We start from the raw sequence: 21,500 nt of genomic DNA, 5'->3' as shown, positions 1-21,500 counted from the left end.
TAAATTTAAAAGCAAAGATTCTTCCATCTTCAGAAAGCTAACTTCTCAGCACCACCTTGTGGTAACTTTTACTTAAGCCAGGATGTTTGTTTGTTGTCAGATTTATATTAATATTACATTGTACAATGGAGAAATAAAAAGTGAAATTGGAAATAGCTATCTAACTTCTTTATCATCAAAGGGGGAAAATTAACACTTTGGTATAAACATTTTAATTCATGTTACCATCAAACCTATATTTTATGGTAGCCTAAGTACCTTAATTTAGGGATAGGATGGTAGAGAACAATTTTTTGTTGTGTTTTGTTTTGTTTTGTTTTTTTGAGACGGAGTCTCGCTCTGTTGCCCAGGCTGGAGGTTCAGTGGCGCCATCTCGGCTCACTGCAAGCTCCGCCTCCTGGGTTCACGCCATTGTCCTGCCTCAGCCTCCCCAGTAGCTGGGACTACAGGCTCCCACCATCATGCCCAGCTAATTTTTTGTATTTTTAGTAGAGTTGGGGTTTCACCAGGTTAGCCAGGATGGTCTCAATCTCCTGACCTTGTAATCCACCTGCCTCAGCTTCCCAAAATGCTGGGATTACAGATGTGAGCCACCACACCCAGCTTTGTTGTGTTTTTTGAGATGGAGTCTCACTTTGTCATCCAGGCTAGAATGCAGTGCCACAGTCTTGGCTCACTGCAACCTCTGTCTCCCCGGTTCAGGCAATTCTCCTGCCTCACCCTCCCTGGTAGCTGGGATTACAGGCATGTGCCACCATACCCAGATAATTTTTGTATTTTTAGTAGAGAAGGGGTTTCACCATGTCGACCAGGCCGGTCTCGAACTCCTGACCTCAAATGATCAGCCTGCCTTGGCCTCCCAAAGTGCTGGGATTACAGACATGAGCCACCGTGCACAGCCGAGAAAAATATTTTTATATAGAAGCTGTTCCATAAATAGTAATTAAATGATGAATCGATAAACAGAGCATAATGTGAAAACAGTTGCATCAAGATCATTGAGCACAGCTGTCTTATCGCCTTTCCAAAACTGACATGAAATTAACTACAGTAATAACTTTTAAAAAATACATTTGCGATAAAAATGCCATCTACTAACCAGAAATTTGAACAACTCCTAACATGAAGTAAACAGACAGAATTCGATTGACTGAGAAACAAATTGGGAGAAGATCACAGCCCACAAAACGCTGGGGGATGCAGCAGAGGTAGGAGTTGTCGTGAGGTTTGTGCCACGCAAAGGGGACAGCAAGGAAAAGAAGAGCCTGAAAGTGAACAGTCGTCAGGCTGGGACCAGCAGAACTGTATGGCCCTTCCCTAAAGCAGCAAGTGTAGATGCTGATAGCAGGAGAGCATGCCAGTACCCAAGACAGCTAATGACCTCAAGAAGGGACAGAGAGTCCCCAGCCTGAGAAGGAAAGACTCTGGTTCCCTCGTGGCATCAGTTCCATGGCTGTCTACAGTTTCTTAATGCTGGCTCCTGACATGGGGATCTGCAGTGAATGACCAACAAAAAGCAAGTCTCAAACACCAAGATGAGCCCCAGATCAGAAGATGCCAGACATTTGAAGGGAACTGACACTGAAGGAAGCACTGGATTCACCGAACAGAACCAAGACTCGAGGAGCAAATGAAAATATTAAAATATGTGCAATTGATGATTCATTCAATTTATATTCAGCAAATATTTATTGAGCACTTACATTTATACACAGAAGAATGAAAGATAAAACTCCAAGAAGGAAAATTTGGTATAGATAAAATCAGAAAAACAATTAATAAAATTTATAGATACCTAAATTATTGGTGGATGTAATAAAAAAATGAAAACATGAATCTAAAATTCTAAATTATCTCAACATTCCATAGGTGGGAAAGTTAGAGATGGAAGCATATAAAGGATAATAGATACCAATTAGCTTAGGCTTTGATGGAAAAATGTAAAAGTATGTTAAAACTTCAGCAGGATATTAGTGTAGGTAATACATATTAAAGATACAGCACATTAAGTACTTGAAATAAATATAAAATTTGTTGCTTGAAGACATTTTATGGATTCTACTTACATTTTACTGTAACATTTTCTACATTTCACTGATTTTTTTTATAGTTTTCTATGTAAATTAGTTTAGGTATATTTTTGAATTTGTAAAAAGAGGAGGAAAGTGCAAATCAGGTACTATGAAAGAAATTGAAGTGATACAATGATACATTTTTGATTATTCATCTATTCTCATTTCTTTTTTTTTTTTTTTTTTTTTTTTTTTTTTTTTTTTTTTTTTTTTTTTTTTTTTTTTTTTTTTTTTGAGGTAGAGTTTTGCTCTTGTTGCCCAGGCTGGAGTGCAATGGTGTGAATTCGGCTCACTGCAACCTCTGCCTCCCGGGCTTAAGCGATTCTCCTGAGTAGCTGGGATTACAGGCATGTGCCACCATACCCAGCTAATTTTGTATATTTAGTAGAGACGGGGTTTCTCCATGTTGGTCAGGCTGGTCTCAAACTCTTAACCTCAGGTGATCCGCCCGCCTCAGCCTCCCAAAGTGCTGGAATTACAGTCGTGAGCGACCACCCCTGGCTATCTATTCTCATTTCTTAAATTATGGCTTGATCTCCACTCACCTCCCAAATTCTTTTGCAGTTTATCTTGCCTGTTAAATTCTGTTTAATTTTGTCATTCCCATTACTAGAAAGGAGCAAGTGAAGAGGTTGACATTTCATTGTTCCAAGTAATATGAGCACCCTTTTAACTGGAATTTTTTCCCCATGTAATAATGAGTTGAGAATTGGTTCATAAAATATTATGGTTTTGAAAATGTCAGCATGGTATCTTAATGAACTAGCTTTAATTATAATGACTTGTTGGCATGAACCTTTGGTAGTCAAGTCCTCAGAGGCTGTGTAAAGTAAACAGTTTTATATCCATGATAATCTCTAAAGACCTAGAACTTTAACTAAGGAATGTATCCTGTTTTGCTAGTTTGGAATTATGAATACATAATGGCTATTTCACTTTGAAGAATGTTCAAAGTCTAATATAAAAGTTTTTCCTCCATGGGTAAGATATAAATATCATATTGAAATTTAGTATTAAAACTAATGTTACACATACGGTGAAAAAAAAACATTGTTCTTTGTCCTTTGCTATGGTTTTAAAGGAAAAGCAGGAAAATAAGAGGCAAATTCTTTAAAATTCAAACATTCATTAATAGGCATTTCCTGGAAGACATATGAATGGCTAATGTGTGTATGAAAAAATGTTTACCCTCACAACTACCATAAGGAAATGCAGATTTAAATAACATCTTGTTGCTATCAGTTGCTAGTCCCTTGAAAGATTTTATTGATAATATCCTGTGGTGATAAGGGGACAAAGAAAATGGCATTCACATGTATTTGCGGCCTAGTGGGCCATACCCATCAGGGGTTCTTAGGTTTAGCTAAATATTCAGATTCACCCACCTGTCATAAGCCACATCTGGCACCTGTTGCTCAGAAGAGAGACAGCCGGGATAGCCAGCATGCTGGCAGGTGTTTGCTCTTCAGTGGGAGCCTGCATGACACTCCACATAGTTCTCCATACAGCCATCTGGAAGCCGCCATTCTCTTTGGTACTCCAAGTTACAACTTTGCTGCTAAGGAGTGGGTTTGAGCCTTCCTGGCTTGTAAGTCTCATGCCCCAGGAACCAATATCTATAGTAACGGCTGTACTGCATAGCTTCCCAGTTCTCTGCAAAGAACATACCAGTTATAAGAGTCATTGAACTCAGGAAGGCCCAAAGATATGGTACCTATTAGGTATTTATGGTTTCTTCCCTCAAGATACAATTTATCAATTGGGTTATTTTTTCCTAAGCAATGATGCTTGTAACACAGTTGACAGTATAGGTTCCTAAGAGAACAGAGCTAGAAAGTTAATCAAAGGTCAAATTCTCATATAAAAGTAAGAAGGATGCTTTTTAAGCCTTTACTCACAAAGAATATATGAGCATAATCTCTTTTTAAGATCCCATTTGGACAATATACATTGAAAACTTTTATTGTGTGTGTACCCTTTCAAGCTGGTAATTTTGTTTTCATGGCTTTATTGTAACAAATAAGAAATATGCACAAAGATTTGTCTGTGTCTGTATGTAAGTAGGTTTACTAAAGCATTATTTGCCATAGTTATTAATTAATAACAATCTAAATGCTCAGCAATTGCTAAAGAAAATTATAATTCATATTCTAGAATAATATATACATTTATAAAATAGGTATGTCCAGAAACAACTTTAAAAGAACATATATATCAAATTATTTAGCGTGTAACTGAGTGGTGATTATCTATGTAATTTTTTAAACCATAAATCATTAATTTTTAACTTTGATCATGTATTTGGTCAAGTAATTGCTTTTCATAAAAATCATCAGAAAATTAGCCAGGTGCAGTGGCTCACGCCTGTAATCCCAACACTTTGGGTGGCCGAGGCAGGTGGTCAGGAGTTTGAGACCAACCTGGCCAACATGGTGAAACCTCGTCTCTACTTAAAAAAAAATACAAAAAGTAGCCGGGCTTGGTGGCATGCACTCGTAATCCCAGCTACTTGGGAAGCTGAGGCAGGAGAATCGCTTGGACCCAGAAGGCGGAGGTTGCAGTGAACCGAGATCATGCCACTGCACTACAGCCTGGGTAACAGAGCAAGACTCTGTCTCAACCAAAAAAAAAAAAAATCAGAAAATTATTGTCAGTTTTAATGCAAGCTACTTACATTAAATGATCATACATTTTAAGAGTTTGTTTTAATACCATTGAAAAAGCTTGATGTTCAACTTTCTTAATGCATTTAATGAAATTCTACGTTCTATGAACTATGGAGCTCCATCTCACATCAACATCTGAAGTGATAATTTTGAAGTACTTCAAGCCATAAAAATAATTCAGTTCACTTTCTTGTATATACTATTACGTGAAACTATGACTCAGTGATAAAGGTGGGAAAAGCGCATATAATTTTGATGGAATATAGATGCCAGCTCTCAAGTTCTTTTATCAGGTTATGGGTAGGTTAATGGATGCCATCATTACTACCTTATGGATTTGTTTTTAAATACATCCAATTTATTCTCCATCTTCCCCTTGGGTAATATACACACATCACAGTTTAACATTACCTCACCCACTGATAGTCTTGCCACTCTATTTATTGGTTTAGAATATGTAAAACAAATATTTCCTCAAGGGGTATGTGGTACTTGGAGGAATATTAAAAAGCAAAATATAATTCATGCTGTACCTTCAATAAAATAAGAATTATGTGAGGAATATCCAAAGAAATATTTATTGCATTTGTTACCTGCTGTTTTGTATTAGCTGTGTTTCTTGTTCTCTGTACAAATGGATGATGCAGAGTTAGCTGGCTCTGTAGAAGTGCTGTGGAAGTAGATTACAGAAGACCAGTCTTTGGGACACAGATTGGAATTCTGATCCTGGCCTCACCAAGGACTCTGTTACCTAGGGACCAGTTTCCTCATCTACAAAATTAATAGACTAGATATCTCTTAGATCTTTTTCAACTGAAAAAACTATTAATAATTATGTAATTTATAACTTTAAGACTTATGATGATAAAATTTCTGATAATTTTGTGGGTTTTTCTTTCAGTTTATACCTGTTCAAACTAGGAATAGCACCCCAGATCCAAGATTTGTTGGGCAAAGTAGACTTCACAGGTACTACTCTTTATCTTTGTAATTTTTTACAATCTCGTTAGAAAAAGTACCAATACTTGGCCAGGCGTGGTTTCTCACACCTGTAATCCCAGCACTTTGGGAAGCAGAGGCAGGTGGATCACGAGGTCAGGAGATTGAGACCATCCTGGCCAACACGGTGAAACCCGGTCTCTACTAAAAAATACAAAAAATTAGCTGGGCGTGGTGGTGGGCGCCTGTAGTCCCAGCTACTTGGGAGGCTGAGGCAGGAGAATGGCGTGCACCGAAGGAGGCGGAGCCTGCAGTGAGCTGAGATTGCGCCACTGCACTCCAGCCTGGGCGACAGAGTGAGACTCTGCCTCAAAAATAAATAAATAAATAAATATTTTAAAAGTACCAATACGTTTTTCCCCCATTTTGATAGTATTGATTTCCCTTATTCCTGTATATTGGTGAGAAGAGAAAACAGACCTATCTTGTTTGTTCTTGACTCAGTTCTCCTTCACAATGTTTGTGAAATGAGAAACGGGCTGGGTTCTTCCTAAGGCTCTTGTTTAGGAAAAACCCCGCTTCCTGATGAAGACATTTCTTGATATGATTGTACTCATTCCTGCGTCCATCCCTGTCTGTAGCTTTCTCTGATAATGATTATTATTATTTGGTTCTTTGTTAGAGGAGGAAATCAGTAATATGAGAAAAGAACTTGAGAAATATGGAATACAGATGCCATCTTTCAGCAAAATAGGTGGTATTCTGGCCAATGAACTGTCCGTGGATGAAGCTGCATGTAAGTCCATTTAAAATCCAAACTTGCCATTGACGTGAGACTTACCTGTACTTTACCTGTTGATTTTGATTACTCGAAATAGAATATTTAGAAGATACATTAAGCACCCTAAACATTTTATTATTTCTTTTATAGATGATTAATTTGAGGATGTCACAGTATAACCAAGTAACTGATTTTGGTCTTTAGACTTCTTCTTGTACAACATGAATTGAGGTTCTAGAAATACCTTCATTGTCCATAGTTCTCTACTTTCTGTGTCTGTAGATTTTAGTGGTAGAGTTCATTGTTACAGGTCTTTTAGTATTGCAAGCTAAATTGCAAGTATCTCTTGGAACCAACATGTTACTTTAAAATTACCCATGTCACCCTGATCAGAGGGCAAGGATTGACTTACCTTCTAACTCCTGTGGTTGACATAGGGCTTGGATCGTTTTAGCCATTCAGTGACATATAAATGAGTCAGAATTACTTAATAGATGCTGAGATCAGGACCAAAGACAACCATGTGGAGAGGTTGTCAGGTGCTCCATAATATGTCTGAGTTCTCTTTTTGACATATTTACTGGAAGCCAAGAAAGAAAGTAAAACTGCTTGAGTTTACACAGGATCAGTGCAACTGTCCATGATGTCTTTTGCTGATAAAAATCTTTTTCTCTCTCTCTCTCTTTACTTTTTAGTACATGCTGCAGTTATAGCCATTAATGAAGCAGTTGAAAAAGGAGTAGCAGAGCAGACCATTGTGACACTAAGAAACCCAAATGCTGTTTTAACTTTAGTGGATGACAACCTTGCACCAGAATATCAGAAAGAACTCTGGGATGCCAAAAAGAAAAAAGAGGAAAATGCAAGACTGAAGGTACTTAGATTCTGTGTAATAAAAACAGTAATGAATGTGCTTATGAGTTACTAGTTTGAAAAGCCTTAATGTTAAAAGCAATATTTTTAAATCAATTGGCTATGTTCTCTATAGCCATAGACAATTGATTTGAATGAAATGTAGCATAGAAGAGGACTATACACTATGTAAGGCAATTAGATTATATCTCTATATTAGGCATAAAAAGGAATTTTATAGGCCAGGCATGGTGGCTCATGCCTATAATCCCAGCACTTTGGGAGACTGCAGCAGGAGGGTCCTTTGAGTCCGGGAGTTCAAGACGAGCCTGGGCACCATAGTGAGACCCTGCCTCTAAAAAAATAGAAATAAAAATAAAAAATTAGCCAGACTTGCTGGTGCAAGCCTGCAGTCCCAACTACTCGGGAGGCTGAGGTGAGAGAATCCCTTGAACCCAGGAGGTTGAGGCTGCAGTGAGCTGTGACTCTGCCTCTGCATTCCAGCCTGGGCAACAGAGTGAGACCCTCTCTCAATTTTTAAAAAGAGAATTTTGTGATGAATGTTATATATTGAAAGAATTAAAAGTCATGTTGCAAACTTACTAATGTCCCCAGAAAGTATAGACATAGCAACTCATGATCATCCCTTGTTAGACATCATCAACAGACCTTACATTAGCCAAGTTACTTTTACGTTTGGTAGTAGAGGTTAATAATTCAGTGTGGTGAAGTTCAGAGAGGATGTTTTTGAAGCTACGGTCTTCGTATTTTCCCAATAGTCAATCCTTTATATTTGAGGATGTCCCTCCTGTGCAAGACAGCCTGCTCCTAATCCTAACTCCATTAGTAACCACCTTTCTATCTAGTCCATTATTGAAAAATTTGTCTACACTGAGAGATTCTACTTCCTCACCAGCTTGTCTCTCATTAAGCTCTTGCCATGTCAGTTTCAGCTCCATGACTAAAAGTAACCACTTTAGATTTTGGCGTTTTCTCTACTGGTGACTTCCACCAGCATCTGGCAGGGTTGGCCCCCTACCTTGAGATTCTCTGCTCCACTAGCTTATGTGCGTCCTTGCTGCCGCGGTTCTCCTCTGTGCCTCTTTCTCCTCTTGCTTTTCCCTCTCAGTATGGGGATTCTTCAAGGTCTGACATTGAATCCCTTCTCTGTTCTTCCTCCATTGAGCTCATCCACTTATTGAAGAAATCAGCCATCAGCTTTATGCCAGCCCGTCCCAAATTGGTCTCTCTCCTACTCCACCAGATAACTTCATCTGTGTCCCTCTGGCTTTGTACCCCATTATATCAGAAGAGCTCCCCTTGCTGACATCTCTGGTTCAGAAGAATGATGGCCAGCTTTATCTCAGAACTCTTTATGCCTCCTTTCTGTTTCATTACATTCCACATTTTGAATCTGTCACTTTTGGGGCTAATACTGAAGGTTATTTAGTAAAAGAGGATAACTTACAGATTGTAGTTGCTTGCCCATGATTATGCGATGATGTTCTATTGGAATTGTAAAAAGTGCTATTGACACCACTGCTCTCTGTGACTTCCCAGTGTCCCATCCATTGCTAGATTCTGCTGCCTCCTCTTGTTGGAGTTGAATCTGTCGTCAACCTTCTAGTCTCACCAATCTTGCCTCAGTCCTGGCCCTCCTGACCTCATCGCATGACTCTTGTATCAAGCACCTTCCTCGTGGGTCTCTCTGCCTCCTGTTATTCTTCAAGCCAATCCCTCTTAGAGCTAGAGGTTACAAAATTGATCTCTAACTACAAATCTGATGTCAGTCCACCAGAAACATCCCCTGATTCTCTGTTGCCTACTGAATTAAACACCAAATCTTAGCTTAGCCTTCAGTTGACCCCCTCATCTTTTTGGCTAACCCTGGACACACACTCCAAGCTGTAGCCCAATGTGCTAAGCTTTCCATCTGTGTAACCAAATCCTGCTGTCTGTGTCCTATTCTTGACATTATTCTGTTGCTTGAAGCCCTCATAGATTATGCTCTCTTTGAAAAATTTTCTTCCCAATTAAGTATGAATACTTTCTAAAAGAATGCTTATCGTACTTCTCTTATTGAACCTATTCTGTTCTTCTAGGTATATTTATTACTTGTGTTCTTGATTTTATTAGATCAAATCAAATGAAATTGGTGCTGTTCAACTGTTTTTGATCTACAAAAATGGCAATACCAAGTGGTCCAAATTAATGTTTTCCACATTTGAAAATTAGCCCTTTTCAAAGAGTCACTGGGTCTGTCATTCATCTTTGTAATCTTTGCCAGCATTCTCCCCTAGTCCCCTGCACAGAGCAGGCACTCCACAAATGCTTGCAATGAATTTAAATAATTAGGGAATGGTTTTTATCACTCTTCACATTTTTCCATTTGAGTTTCGAGTTTTGGAAATATTTTATTTAACCTCAGAAATCAGTGAAGACTTTGTTTTGCAGAATAGCTGTATTTCAGAAGAAGAAAGAGATGCTTATGAAGAACTGCTGACGCAAGCAGAAATCCAAGGCAATATTAATAAAGTCAACAGTAAGTAATGGATCGTATGAAGGAAATTGATATTTCCATAAGATACAGACTTTCCTTGCCAGAATCCCAACACAACTCTCAATTTGTATACTTGGAAAACTGCCTTATACAATGAAAAATCTACTCAGTGTCAATGTTGCTCTTAATTTTGGTGCAGCATTTGGCAGTTTCCCCCTGGGCTTTTCTTTTGTGATCTCAGTCCACACAAAGTATCCTGAAGCTAGTCTGATTCTACCTTTCTGTTGCATTACATTCCACATTTTGAATCTGTCACTTTTGGGGCTAATACTGAAGGTTATTTAGTAAAAGAGGATAACTTACAGATTGTAGTTGCTTGCCCATGATTATGCGATGATGTTCTATTGGAATTGTAAAAGGTGCTATTGACACCACTGCTCTCTGTGACTTCCCAGTCATTAATCTGTAGCTCGTAAGACTTTTCTTACACTTGTGTAACTTTGGTGCCAGTGAATGGGACTATGGGCAGGCCAGATGAAATCTCATGATGGCAGCTTTGAGTCCCACACCCCTGAGCCTCTGTGGAGTCAAGCAGATGAGTTCCTCTTAGTACCTGGCTCAGGTGTGTGACTGTAAAGAACAGCAGACTCAGGTAATTAAAATAAACATACGCAAGGTGAGATACATCAATTTTTTTTTTAGTCTTTTCTCCTCTCTGGCAAAACCTATTTTTCCTTGAAGAGTCAGTAAGAAATTTCATTTGATGTTTATTTTTCCCTGATCAATCTAAATAATCCATATATACCCAAAAAATTAATACATGAAAGACCATTTAGCCTGCTTAATAAAACATGTGAACTCCCTGCCAAATTAAAATTTGGAGTGTCCACTAATTACAACAGTCCTAAACTTTGCCTTCCTTTTAACATCCTGGTTGAGTTTTGAATATTCTTTTTTGCTTGTAACTATAGAAAAGAAGTGTACCGCCACAGGTGTTACTCAGAAGTCTGCTCCTAAGTTGCTGGAGATAAATATCCTAAGGGGCTCAAACAGTAATTAAGGAAAGCCCCAGAGGGTTAATGTAAATGTCTAGGAGTTAACAACTGAGTGTGTTTGAGTATTTGCCTCACATACACACAACTGGGCTGAAAACTCTCAATTACCTTTTTTTTTAAGGGTAACACCTTAACATTTTAGGATGCATGTGCCTGTTCTTTTATTCTTGTGAAATCTTGAACATGTTGCTAATGATACATGAAATGAAGTCCAATTTAAAGTTTGTCTTTTTGCTCCATGTGAAAGCTGAGAATTTCATGATGCTTGACAGAAATGAATTACAGGAGGAAATTAATGTTGCCGGTGAGACATCTGAGGTCCATAAGCTTAGAGAGGAAATGGCTCCATAGCCTTTAACCATTCCTTATTTTTGAAATATTTATAACCATGAAAACAGTTTTCTTTTTCATGTTAAATGAAATGCTTTATATAAATGTTCTAGTTCTTTACTCAGTGCCATAATTTCCTGACCACAAATTTAATGCCAAATTGGCTATACTTTTTTTTTCCATTTTGAAGTAAAAGGCATTGGATATTTTACACTAATGGCATAACTGGCTGAAAATATGAAGGCAAAGTTTGATGGCTTTCAGTGTGTTGAACATGATTATTCTGAAGTCTTTTTATCTCTCCCCATCTTAAAATTTATAGTCCAGTAGAACTGAAAGTAACCTTAGGGAAAAAAAAATCCTTATTTTGATGACATGACAATGAGACAATTGTATACTTTAAAATATGTAAGAATTGACTGGGCACGGTGGCTCATGCCTATAATTCCAGCACTTTGGGAGGCTCAGGTGAGTGTATCACGAGGTCAAGCCTTCAAGACCACCCTGGCTAACGTAGTGAAACACTGTCTCTACTAAAAATACAAAAAATTAGCTGGGCATGGTGGCAGGCGCCTGTAATCCCAGCTACTTGGGAGGCTGAGACGGGAGAATCGCTTGAATGTGGGAGGCAGAGGGTGCAGTGACCTGAGATTGTGTCACTGCGCTCCAGCCTGTGGACGATAGTGCGAGACTCCATCTCAAAAAATTTTTTTTTAAAAATGTAGGAATCATTACTTTGACAAGGTTTTCCCCAACCATGTGGGTTATTATATTAAAATGTTAAGGCATCTACATTCATAGCAACCATGGTAATAGCATCAGTGACAACGTTGGTGGTAATGTCAACAGATCTGTTGTCAGAGGCCTCATCTTTGTTCACATTACAACCATTTATCTTTCAGGTTCAACAAATGCATTCCATTCATTGCATGATGTATTCTGTTAAGATCAGAGCTGGATATTTTGCATTTCTTTGCTTTTTTTTTTTTTTTGACAGGGTCTCACTCTATTGCCCAGTCTGATGTTGAACTCTTGGGCTCAAGTGATCCTCCTACCTCAGCCTCCCAAAATGCTAGGATTATAGACAAAAGTGACCATGCCCTGCCTGGACATTTTGTTAAATGCAGAGTGTAAAAGAGTGGTTGATCTTACCTTATTTTTTTTGAAGAAATTGTTTATTTAATAGTGTTTTTCAGGCTAGGTGCAGTGGCTCATGCCTGTAATCCAGCACTTTGGGAGGCTGAGGTGGGTGCATGACTTGAGGCCAGGAGTTCAAGAACAGCCTGGGCAATAAAGAGAGACCCAGTCTCTACAAAAAAAAAAATTTAAAAATTAGCTGAGCATGGTGACACACAACTGTAGCCCCAGATACTCTAGAGTCTGAGGTGGGAGGATCTCCTGAGCCCAAGAGGTCGAGACTGCAGCAAGCCAAGATTGCACCACTGCACTCCAACCTCGGCAACAGAGCAAGACTGTCTCAAGAAAAGAAAGAGAGAGAGAGAGAGAGAGAAGGAAAGAGAGAAAACTGTTTTAAAGACATGATTTTCTGATGTTTGAAATTCAGCTGTACAAGCCCGTATAATAAATGTACCAAAGGTACAGGAAGATCGTACCTAAGGTAATGCGAGATGCAGCTGAAAGGCCTTGGATTAACTTTAGAAGAACAGCAAATACCACAAACAACCACTAGGCCTTCATTTCTGAAATTTTTTGGTTTGTCACATTAATTTTAAAGATCAAAATTGTTCTCAGGGTCCTTTAGGTTAAGTGTGAGTTTTCTGGGGGATGACTTGAAGGATTCCATTCATCATAAGTATTTCCTGTTATTGAGTTATATCTCTTAGTAAAAAGATGGAGGGAAGATCCTCTTGAATGTATTTAGAGAAGATAGATTGTCATTTTGTCAAAAAGGGTTAGAAGAATCTAAGCTTCAGTGTAGTCACGAATTAGGCAGACAAGCTAACCCTTGAAAGACTCTAGAAATTTATGGATGTGTGTTGCTTCTGCTACCCAGATGTTTTCTCTATAAGGCAAAACTCTGCAATCTCCATCTCATTTGCTCTTTCCTGATGGCAGAGTTCATCATTCATTCTCCCATTTACTCAGCAATTTCATTTTTGTTCTCTGAAAACTACGCTGAATCCACTGTTCCAAGCATTTGTTTGGTCACCAAAATCCAGGTCTTTATAATCTACACCTTACAAGTGGTCGAGAGATCATAGAGTGTATTAGTCTGTTCTCACACTGCTATAAAGAACTACTTGAGACTGGGTAATTTATGAAGAAAAGAGGCTTAACTGACTCACAGTTCTGCGTGTCTGGGGGAGGCCTCAGGAAACTTACAATCATGGCAGAAGGCGATAGGGAAGCCAGGCACATCTTCACATGCCCAAAGCAGGAGGAAGAGAGAGAAGAGGGAGTGCTACACACTTAACCGTATCTCGTGAGAACTCACTATCAGCAAGGGTGAAATCCACCCCCATGTTACAATCATCTTCCATCAGATCCCTCCTCCAACATTGGGGATTATAATTCAACATGAGATTTGGGTGGGGACACAGAACCAAACCATATCACAGAGTTTGTGGTTGTCTCAGATGTTGCAGCAATGTTTCTGAGTGCTTGCTGTGGGCTTACCTCAGAGCTTGTGCATTAGGAAGACAGCAGTAGGGCAGGGCTTGCTTCTGGTCTTCGTGTCGCTTGAAGTCTCCTTGGGGAGGCAGTACTAACACATAAGGAGCACGAGGAACATGCCTGCTGGAACTACATGGCCCAGCTTTAAATAACTATGGGGTTCACAAGATGATAAATTCTTAAGGACTGGAGCAATCCGAAGGCTTCATGGAAAAGGTGAGACCAGAGCTGGTCCTAAAAGGAAGGATTTTGGAAGGAAGTCATGCTACTCAGAAATGATCTCATAACCTAAGCTTCATCAGTGCTAAGGTTCTTGTAGGCACTAACTCCAAGGATTGGCTTGGTTTGAATTACTGAGATAACATTTTCAAAGCCTTACCTACCCTCTGCCTGCAGCTTTTCAGAGTTCATGAAAAGTAACTGCTTAGGTACAAATCCTTGGGAAGAAGGGCTGGTTGGGTGAGACCGCAGTGGAAAGAGCAACCATTCTGACAAAACGTGAACCCCCACCCTCAGGGCAGGCTGCAGTGGACCATATCAATGCTGTCATTCCGGAAGGTGACCCCGAGAATACACTGCTTGCACTGAAGAAACCAGAAGCCCAGCTGCCTGCTGTTTATCCCTTTGCTGCTGCCATGTATCAGAACGAACTTTTCAACCTCCAGAAACAGAACGCCATGGTAAGTCAGAGGAAACCCCAGCTGCGGGGATGGTAACTCTGTGTGCCATGGCACACTAGGGAAGCCTAGTAAGGAAAGGGGAATAGGGGTATTATACCAGCCCTGGTCTCACTGGCCCACCCGTACCAATTCCATGGCCTCCTTCCTTGTTAACTTTGCTTTTAGTCTACATAAAGAATCTAAGAGCAAGTTAGGAAATTCCAGCAGTGGTCTATATATATACATCTGACAATAGGTTGTTCTTATTCTCTGTGTGATGATTTGAAGAAACTTGGATAATTTTTAGCTATACCGATGTGGTATGTTTTTACAATACGTAATTTTTTTATATAGAAAATAAGCTCAATCTGCAATTTTAGAAACTGCAAATAAGACCATTAGCACCAGCCGGGCGCGGTGGCTCAAGCCTGTAATCCCAGCACGTTGGGAGGCCGAGACGGGCGGATCACGAGGTCAGGAGATTGAGACCATCCTGGGTAACACGGTGAAACCCCGTCTCTACTAAAAAAAAATACAAAAAAACTAGCCGGGCGAGGTGGCAGGCGCCTGTAGTCCCAGCTACTCGGGAGGCTGAGGCAGGAGAATGGCGTAAACCTGGGAGGCGGAGCTTGCAGTGAGCCGAGATCCGGCCACTACACTCCAGCCTGGACGAGAGAGCGAGACTCCATCTCAAAAAAAAAAAAAAAAAAGACCATTAGCACTATAACTTTGATTTTTGTAAATTTGTGTTCCTTAAAAGGACAACAGCATTCAACAATAATTTGAAACAAGCTTACAGTAATTAAGAACATGTTTACTAACGCTCTTGTAAGCCAAACAATGACACAAAATGAAAACTACTGAAAGCAGAACCAAGAATTCAGCATATGACAAAGCTCGTATTTCAAGAAGGTGGGGAAAGGACTATTTAATAAATGATGTCCTTGCAAGTATTTAAGCTTTGTTAAGAAAACATTAACTCACTACACATATATCAGAATAAGTTTTCAACATAAAATGTTAAGTTTAAAAAATTAAAGTTCAAAGGAAAAACATAGGACAGTCATTGGATCTTTAAAGTCACAATCAGCACTTATCCACACACAATAAAGAGAGGCCAAAAACATGAGCAGGCAATTCATAAAACAAGAAATATACAAATGACAAAAAAAAGTTTAAATTCAATCAGAAGTGAAAAATATATAAATTAAAGCACAGTACACTTACTATTTAAAATTAGATTGGTAGAGATTAGAAAGATTTAACCCAGCATAGATATAAATATGGGGCACAAACATCTCCTACACCGCCTCTGGGAGTATGAATTATACAGCTTTTCTGCAGGGTGGTCTTAGTAATATAGATCAAAAGCCCGTGATGCTGACAGTTACATTCTAGAAAATAAGCCTGAAGGATATGAACCAAATAGCTTTAGCCACAGAGATGTTTCACAGCATTGTTTATAATACTGAAAACCAGGAAACAAATGACTATTTAATTAATAACAGATTGCCTGTAAATTAATAACATTTATGGTGCTTGTACATGCTAGAAATTTGTGCAACCAGTAAAAATGATAATGTAAAGAATAATGACTAGAAAAGATATCCATACTAATATTAAGTGGGAAAAATGAGATTAAGATATATAGCACTATCTTGTTTTTTGCAATAAGAAAATGAAGTCATTTAGAGACAAAACCTCTGCAAATGTATGTATGAATTTAAAATACATAAAAGGATATACACAAAAGAGCTTGGGTGGTAGCATTTGTTTCCTTATTCTTGCTTATTAAGACTTCTGTATTGGCTGGGTGTGGTAGCTCCTGTCTGTAATCTTAGCACTTTGGGAGGCTGAGGCAAGAGGATCACTCGAGGCCAGGAGTTCAAGACCAACCTGGGCAACATAGGCCTCATCTTTACAAAAAAATAATAATAATTAAAAAGACTTCCTATGTTTCCTAAATAGAAATATAGTATTTGTAATAAAAGAAAAATAGCTTATTTTCTTAATTTCACTTTGGTTCTCTCATTAATATTTTCTTCCACTTCTCTGGCTCTGAAGCTCAAGGCTACTTAGGTTTGAGGACACTCATTCATCCTCGACTGGCCATAGTTAACCTGTGGCTGTCCAGCCCCATTTCTTCTTCCTCTCTCCTTATCCTTTTTGCTGTATACCAATTTAGGTATCCATGGACAGGTCACTGAAAGAGATAGAGGAGGTGAATTATAAACGATTCCATTCTGCTCTTATAATTTGGTACCTTATATATTAAACTTGTATTTAATGTAAGATATTTGAATAAAATTTACTTACATGATCTCCATGGTAACCCCTTCTTCCCATTTGCTTTGGAAGATTAAACTAGTCTTTTTTATTCTGAAATCAGTTTGCTGCAAGACTTCTGTGGAGATCCAGAAAGATATAATAATGCATTTTAAGATGAACATTATGTTATATGTTAAATAACTATAATATCCTAAATGTAAAATATGTATCAGCTTTTCCTTAGTGATTCTTTTTCATGCTCCTCCTCCTTATGTCCCTTCAATATGATGAAAAAAAATATTCCTTTTGAAGTTGGGCCAATATCATATAAAATCGTTAAATGGAAGAAGGTATTAAAGGGGAAGGGTGTTCTGAAATCTAAGACATATTTTTTTGGATAAGCTAAACCCAGCTTTTAAATCATATAAAACTGGAGATCTGGCCAGGCGCAGTGGCTCATGCCTGTAATCCCAGCACTTTGGGAGGCTGAGGCAGGCGGATCACCTGAGGCCAGGAGTTCGAGACCAGCCTGGCCAACATGGCAAAATGCTGTCTCTACTAAAAATACAAAAAATTAGCTGGGCATGGTGGTGGGCTCCTATAAACCCAGCTACTTGGGAGGCTGAGGCAGGAGAATTGCTTGAACCTGGGAAGCGGAGGCTGCAGTGAGCCTAGATCATGCCATTACACCCCAGCCTGGGCAACAAGAGCCAAACTCCATTTCAAATAATAATAATAATCATAATCATAATAATAAAGCAAACCACACCAAACAAAAAAAACCCTGGAGATCTTTACTTGCTGTACCAAAAGATCACCTCAGACTTCTTCAAATATCTAGAGCTGGTAGCGCATTTTAAAATTTCTACCCAATTTATGAAAATGTCACTTAGACTAACTTTTTTCGAATTAAATCAATAGTCTTGGTTTGAAGACCTTGCTTTGTGCTTCAGATTATAACTTTTCGGTGAAATTCTCCCAACCTTCCTTTAACCCTTAATTCAAACTGGAAATCATTAGCTGTGCTAAAATCTTACCTGGCACTCTCAATCAGTGACAATGTTATCTAGTCCTTGGCTTAAATTATATGACTGGACTGAGCCTTTAAGCAGCCAGTATAGCTAGGAGTAGGGATCAGCAATGGGAATGCAGATATTTGTGGAATAGTAACTTTCCATTGTAATCAACCCAGTCCCAAAAAATGATCATCTAAGGAAAACCCAGGAGCCATATGCCTCTTCTTAAAGCCGGTGGAAAGCAGGTGGCCACGACTCCTCTTTCTGCCAAGCTGTCAAGTTCTTTTTCATTGTTTGTTGAAATGTGCATTGTAAACCTCCATCATGCACGTGAGGTGTGTTGTGTGGGAAGCTTATGTTGCCATATGTTTTCCAACAGAACTACTTGGCCCACGAGGAGCTTTTGATTGCTGTGGAAATGTTGTCTGCTGTTGCTTTACTAAACCAGGCCTTGGAAAGCAACGATCTTGTGTCTGTGCAGAATCAACTCAGAAGCCCCACAATAGGCTTAAACAATCTGGACAAGGCATATGTGGAACGGTAAGGAACATTTTCCAAACCTTCTTTCAATGCAGAAATGCATGTTTGGCAGATCTTACAAGTGAGGAGTTTGCCTGTTGGTGGAGAAACCATATACCATGCTCATGTTTCTTGAAAACTAGTCTGTTTTAAAAGTCCTTCTAATTAGTATCCTTGTTTACAGTATTCCTTTGGGGAAGCAAAAAGAATCAGAAAGTCATCATCTTGTGGGAATTAATAAATGACTTTGTCCTTTGCAAAGATTATTTGATAGGCTGAAAATAAAGGAACTATTGGAAACATACCTTTCCTTGGGCGTCTTTTAGAAACCGCAGAGTGTAGAAGAGTTGGAAGCAACTTTAATAATCATCCAGTCCAATTCTTTTATGTCACTGATGCAGAAACAGAATCTGGAGTTATGGAACTAAAATTGGGCATTTGGGCCCCAAACTCCACTTTTCTGATTATTAAGCCAAAGAAATCCTGAGACCACTGTGGGTCATGGCAGTGGGTAACAACATCCATTTATCTTTCATTTCATGTTTCTGAAGTGTGCTACCAGATAGTACAACTGATAGCATTATTATAAAACACCATAGTGGATCTAGAGAGAAAATAAAATGGCCAGAATTGGGAGCCAGATGAGAAAGTCGCTGAGACAAAAGTCCCAGTTAAAATGAGTGAATCTTGGATTCTTGTAACCACCAGGGGGAGATGTCTGCACGGATCTTGACAAAAGCTCTTTTCAGATACTGATTTTGGAACTGCTCTAGTAGGCAGGTTGGCTAATTCTCTTGGGTCGTGTACAGTTGCAAAGGAAAGACCAGAGATTTCTTAGGTTAAACAAATGGTATTTGACCACTTGTCTGTGTAGAGAATGGCCAAGAAGTAATGGAAAGATGTGGGTTCTCCTTGTTTTTAGTCTTTTAGGAGAAGCTAATTCTCTTGTTCTACTTAAATTTGGCCATCTGGTTCATCTGACTCCTTCGAGTCTGTTTCCAAGATAATTTATATCTGCTTCCACTGTTTCTGTTAATGGCACCATTCTCTCCTGCAAGCTTAGAAACCTGAAGCTCAATTTGAGTTTTCCTCTGCCTCCAGCTAGGCACCCTTGTGCTCTAAAAAGCCTGCCGTCAGTAGCCAATCTATGTGCCTTATTTATACCTCTGCAAGACGTTTCCATTTCCCTACAACTGCCCTCACTTAGACTTCTTACTTTTGCTTCTGTAGTAACCCCTAAATTGGTCATCCTACTTCTTTTCTCTCCCCATTCATTAATCCTTCCTACCTGCCAGGCTTTGCCATACTTTCTTAGTGCTGGAGTAGAAGACAGAGCCGGTCCATCCCTTATGAAGCTCACAGGCTAATGGGGCATCTTGGTGAGACAACTGTCCAGACTGTCCCACATATTTAGCATCCCTGGCAACTGCCCTCCACATGACAGTAGCCCCTGGCTCACCCATTCTGATTATCAAAAATGCCTGCTTCCTCATTTACAAATATCCTTAAAGAAGTGGTCCCATTCTGTTTGAAAACCGTATTTATACCTGTAGTTTCCAGCTGGGACCTACAGGTGAAGCCTCACAGTTCGAGTGTTCTGTGTGAAAAACTTTTAAAACATGTTTTGGTTTTTTTTTTTTTTTTAATTTAAATACATTCTGGATCTGGAAGACCCGGTACTGACATGGGATTTAAGGGCCCACTTGGGTTCTTGTATTGACACTTGTGTTGGCCCCAAATAATCTTCTACAGCCTTGGCATTTTACTTCCAAAGTCAGCATCTTAACTTGGGATCTGGGAAGCCCAGTTTTGCAGAATATCAGGTTTCAGAAACACGGCTCTGTCCAGGGCCTCTCCCCATAGAGTGCAAGTTCTTCATAGCACAAGTATGCTGTGCATGGCCACTTTGACAAATTCATGCAAAGTCTCTCCCTGTTCACCATGGCTTCTACTCTTGGGGCTGTGTTTGCCCAGAAAGATTCTTTTGTCTAATTCTCACAAAAGTATTGTATGGGTTAACATTAGCCTTGGGCATACACTGTTCCCAGATTAACTGTTCTAAAATGTAGTCCTGTTTGTAATTCTCCTGTTTGATTGTTTCTTGTTCTCATCCAAGTTAAGAACAGACTTCTCATTCTAAGCATGTTGCTCTGACCTTACCTCCAGCTCCATCCCTACTCGTATCTTGCACTTCAGCCAAGTCTAAGTGTACTTTCTGGTCTCTGTGTTCCTATGCATGGTCCTCTCACCATCAGGAACTTGGTACCTTTACCCAGCTCAGCTGAACACAGTATTGGAGCTTCTGAGCCCTGCCTACCATACATTATGTTCCGTGAAGTATAGCCATGCTTCTCCCCACCCCAGCATCTGATGTTATCTCTCTTGGGACGTAGCATGATGTGATTGGAGGAACATATGCCTTGGAGCCAAAGATATCTGAGTTTGACCCTCCCTAACTAAACCTTTTTCCTTCATCTATAAAGCATGAAAACAAAAGAAACGACAGCCCCACTGTGCATTTGCAGAACTGTTTTCAGGATTCAGTGTTTGGTTCAGTGCCTGTCCTAGGGAGGGTGCTCCACCAGTAAGGATTCCCTTCCACTTCTTGCTTTGAACCCCGTTATATCTACTCTTATGGACTCTCTACTTTAATAGCCCTTCCTGTCTCTGCTTTTATACCTTTTTGGAATTTTTGTCGTCTTACCGACTGGTCTGAAAGCATAAAGGCTGCACGTTTTTCCTCCTAATATTCCTGTAGTGCCTGCCACATTTTACATGTAGTAAGTAAGTGCTGAACTGAATTGGATTACTGATCTTCTCAGAGTTTCCCAGGTCTCTTAGACTCCTTACTAGTCTGTCCATAAATGAGGTGAAGAGAACTGAGAGAAGGAGTGAGAGGAGAGGACATTTACCTGTTTAGATAAACTGTTGCATATTTCCCAAAGTTGGTAACTTCAGTAATGGAGAGAAATACTCGATTGGAAAAGCCTGTGGAGCTCTCTTTTGTTACTTTGTAAAAAAAAAATTTTTTTTTTAAATTATTATACTTTAAGTTCTGGGATACATGTGCAGAACATGCAGGTTTATTACATAGGTATACATGTGCCATGGTGGTTTGCTGCACCCATCAACCCGTCATCTACATTAGGTATTTCTCCTAATGCTATCCCTCCCCTAGCCCCCCACCCCCTGACATGCCTCAGTGTATG

General features: G+C 39.3%; 1 protein-coding gene across 1 annotated transcript in view; it reads left to right on the top strand.

Moving 5' to 3' along the window:
• IQGAP2 (IQ motif containing GTPase activating protein 2) overlaps positions 1-21,500 on the top strand; it is a 350,336-nt gene that overhangs the window by 208,181 nt on the left and 120,655 nt on the right. The window contains 6 exon segments of the mRNA XM_011959360.1: positions 5,640-5,707; positions 6,360-6,473; positions 7,154-7,332; positions 9,765-9,852; positions 14,346-14,509; positions 18,152-18,312. Coding sequence (XP_011814750.1) covers positions 5,640-5,707; positions 6,360-6,473; positions 7,154-7,332; positions 9,765-9,852; positions 14,346-14,509; positions 18,152-18,312 — 774 coding nt within the window.

Source organism: Colobus angolensis, unplaced genomic scaffold (assembly GCF_000951035.1).
Source record: "Colobus angolensis palliatus isolate OR3802 unplaced genomic scaffold, Cang.pa_1.0 Scaffold49, whole genome shotgun sequence".
Taxonomy (NCBI): domain Eukaryota; kingdom Metazoa; phylum Chordata; class Mammalia; order Primates; family Cercopithecidae; genus Colobus; species Colobus angolensis.
The sequence above is the reverse complement of the archived record's forward strand: the minus strand, read 5'-3'. Positions and strand labels throughout refer to the sequence as shown.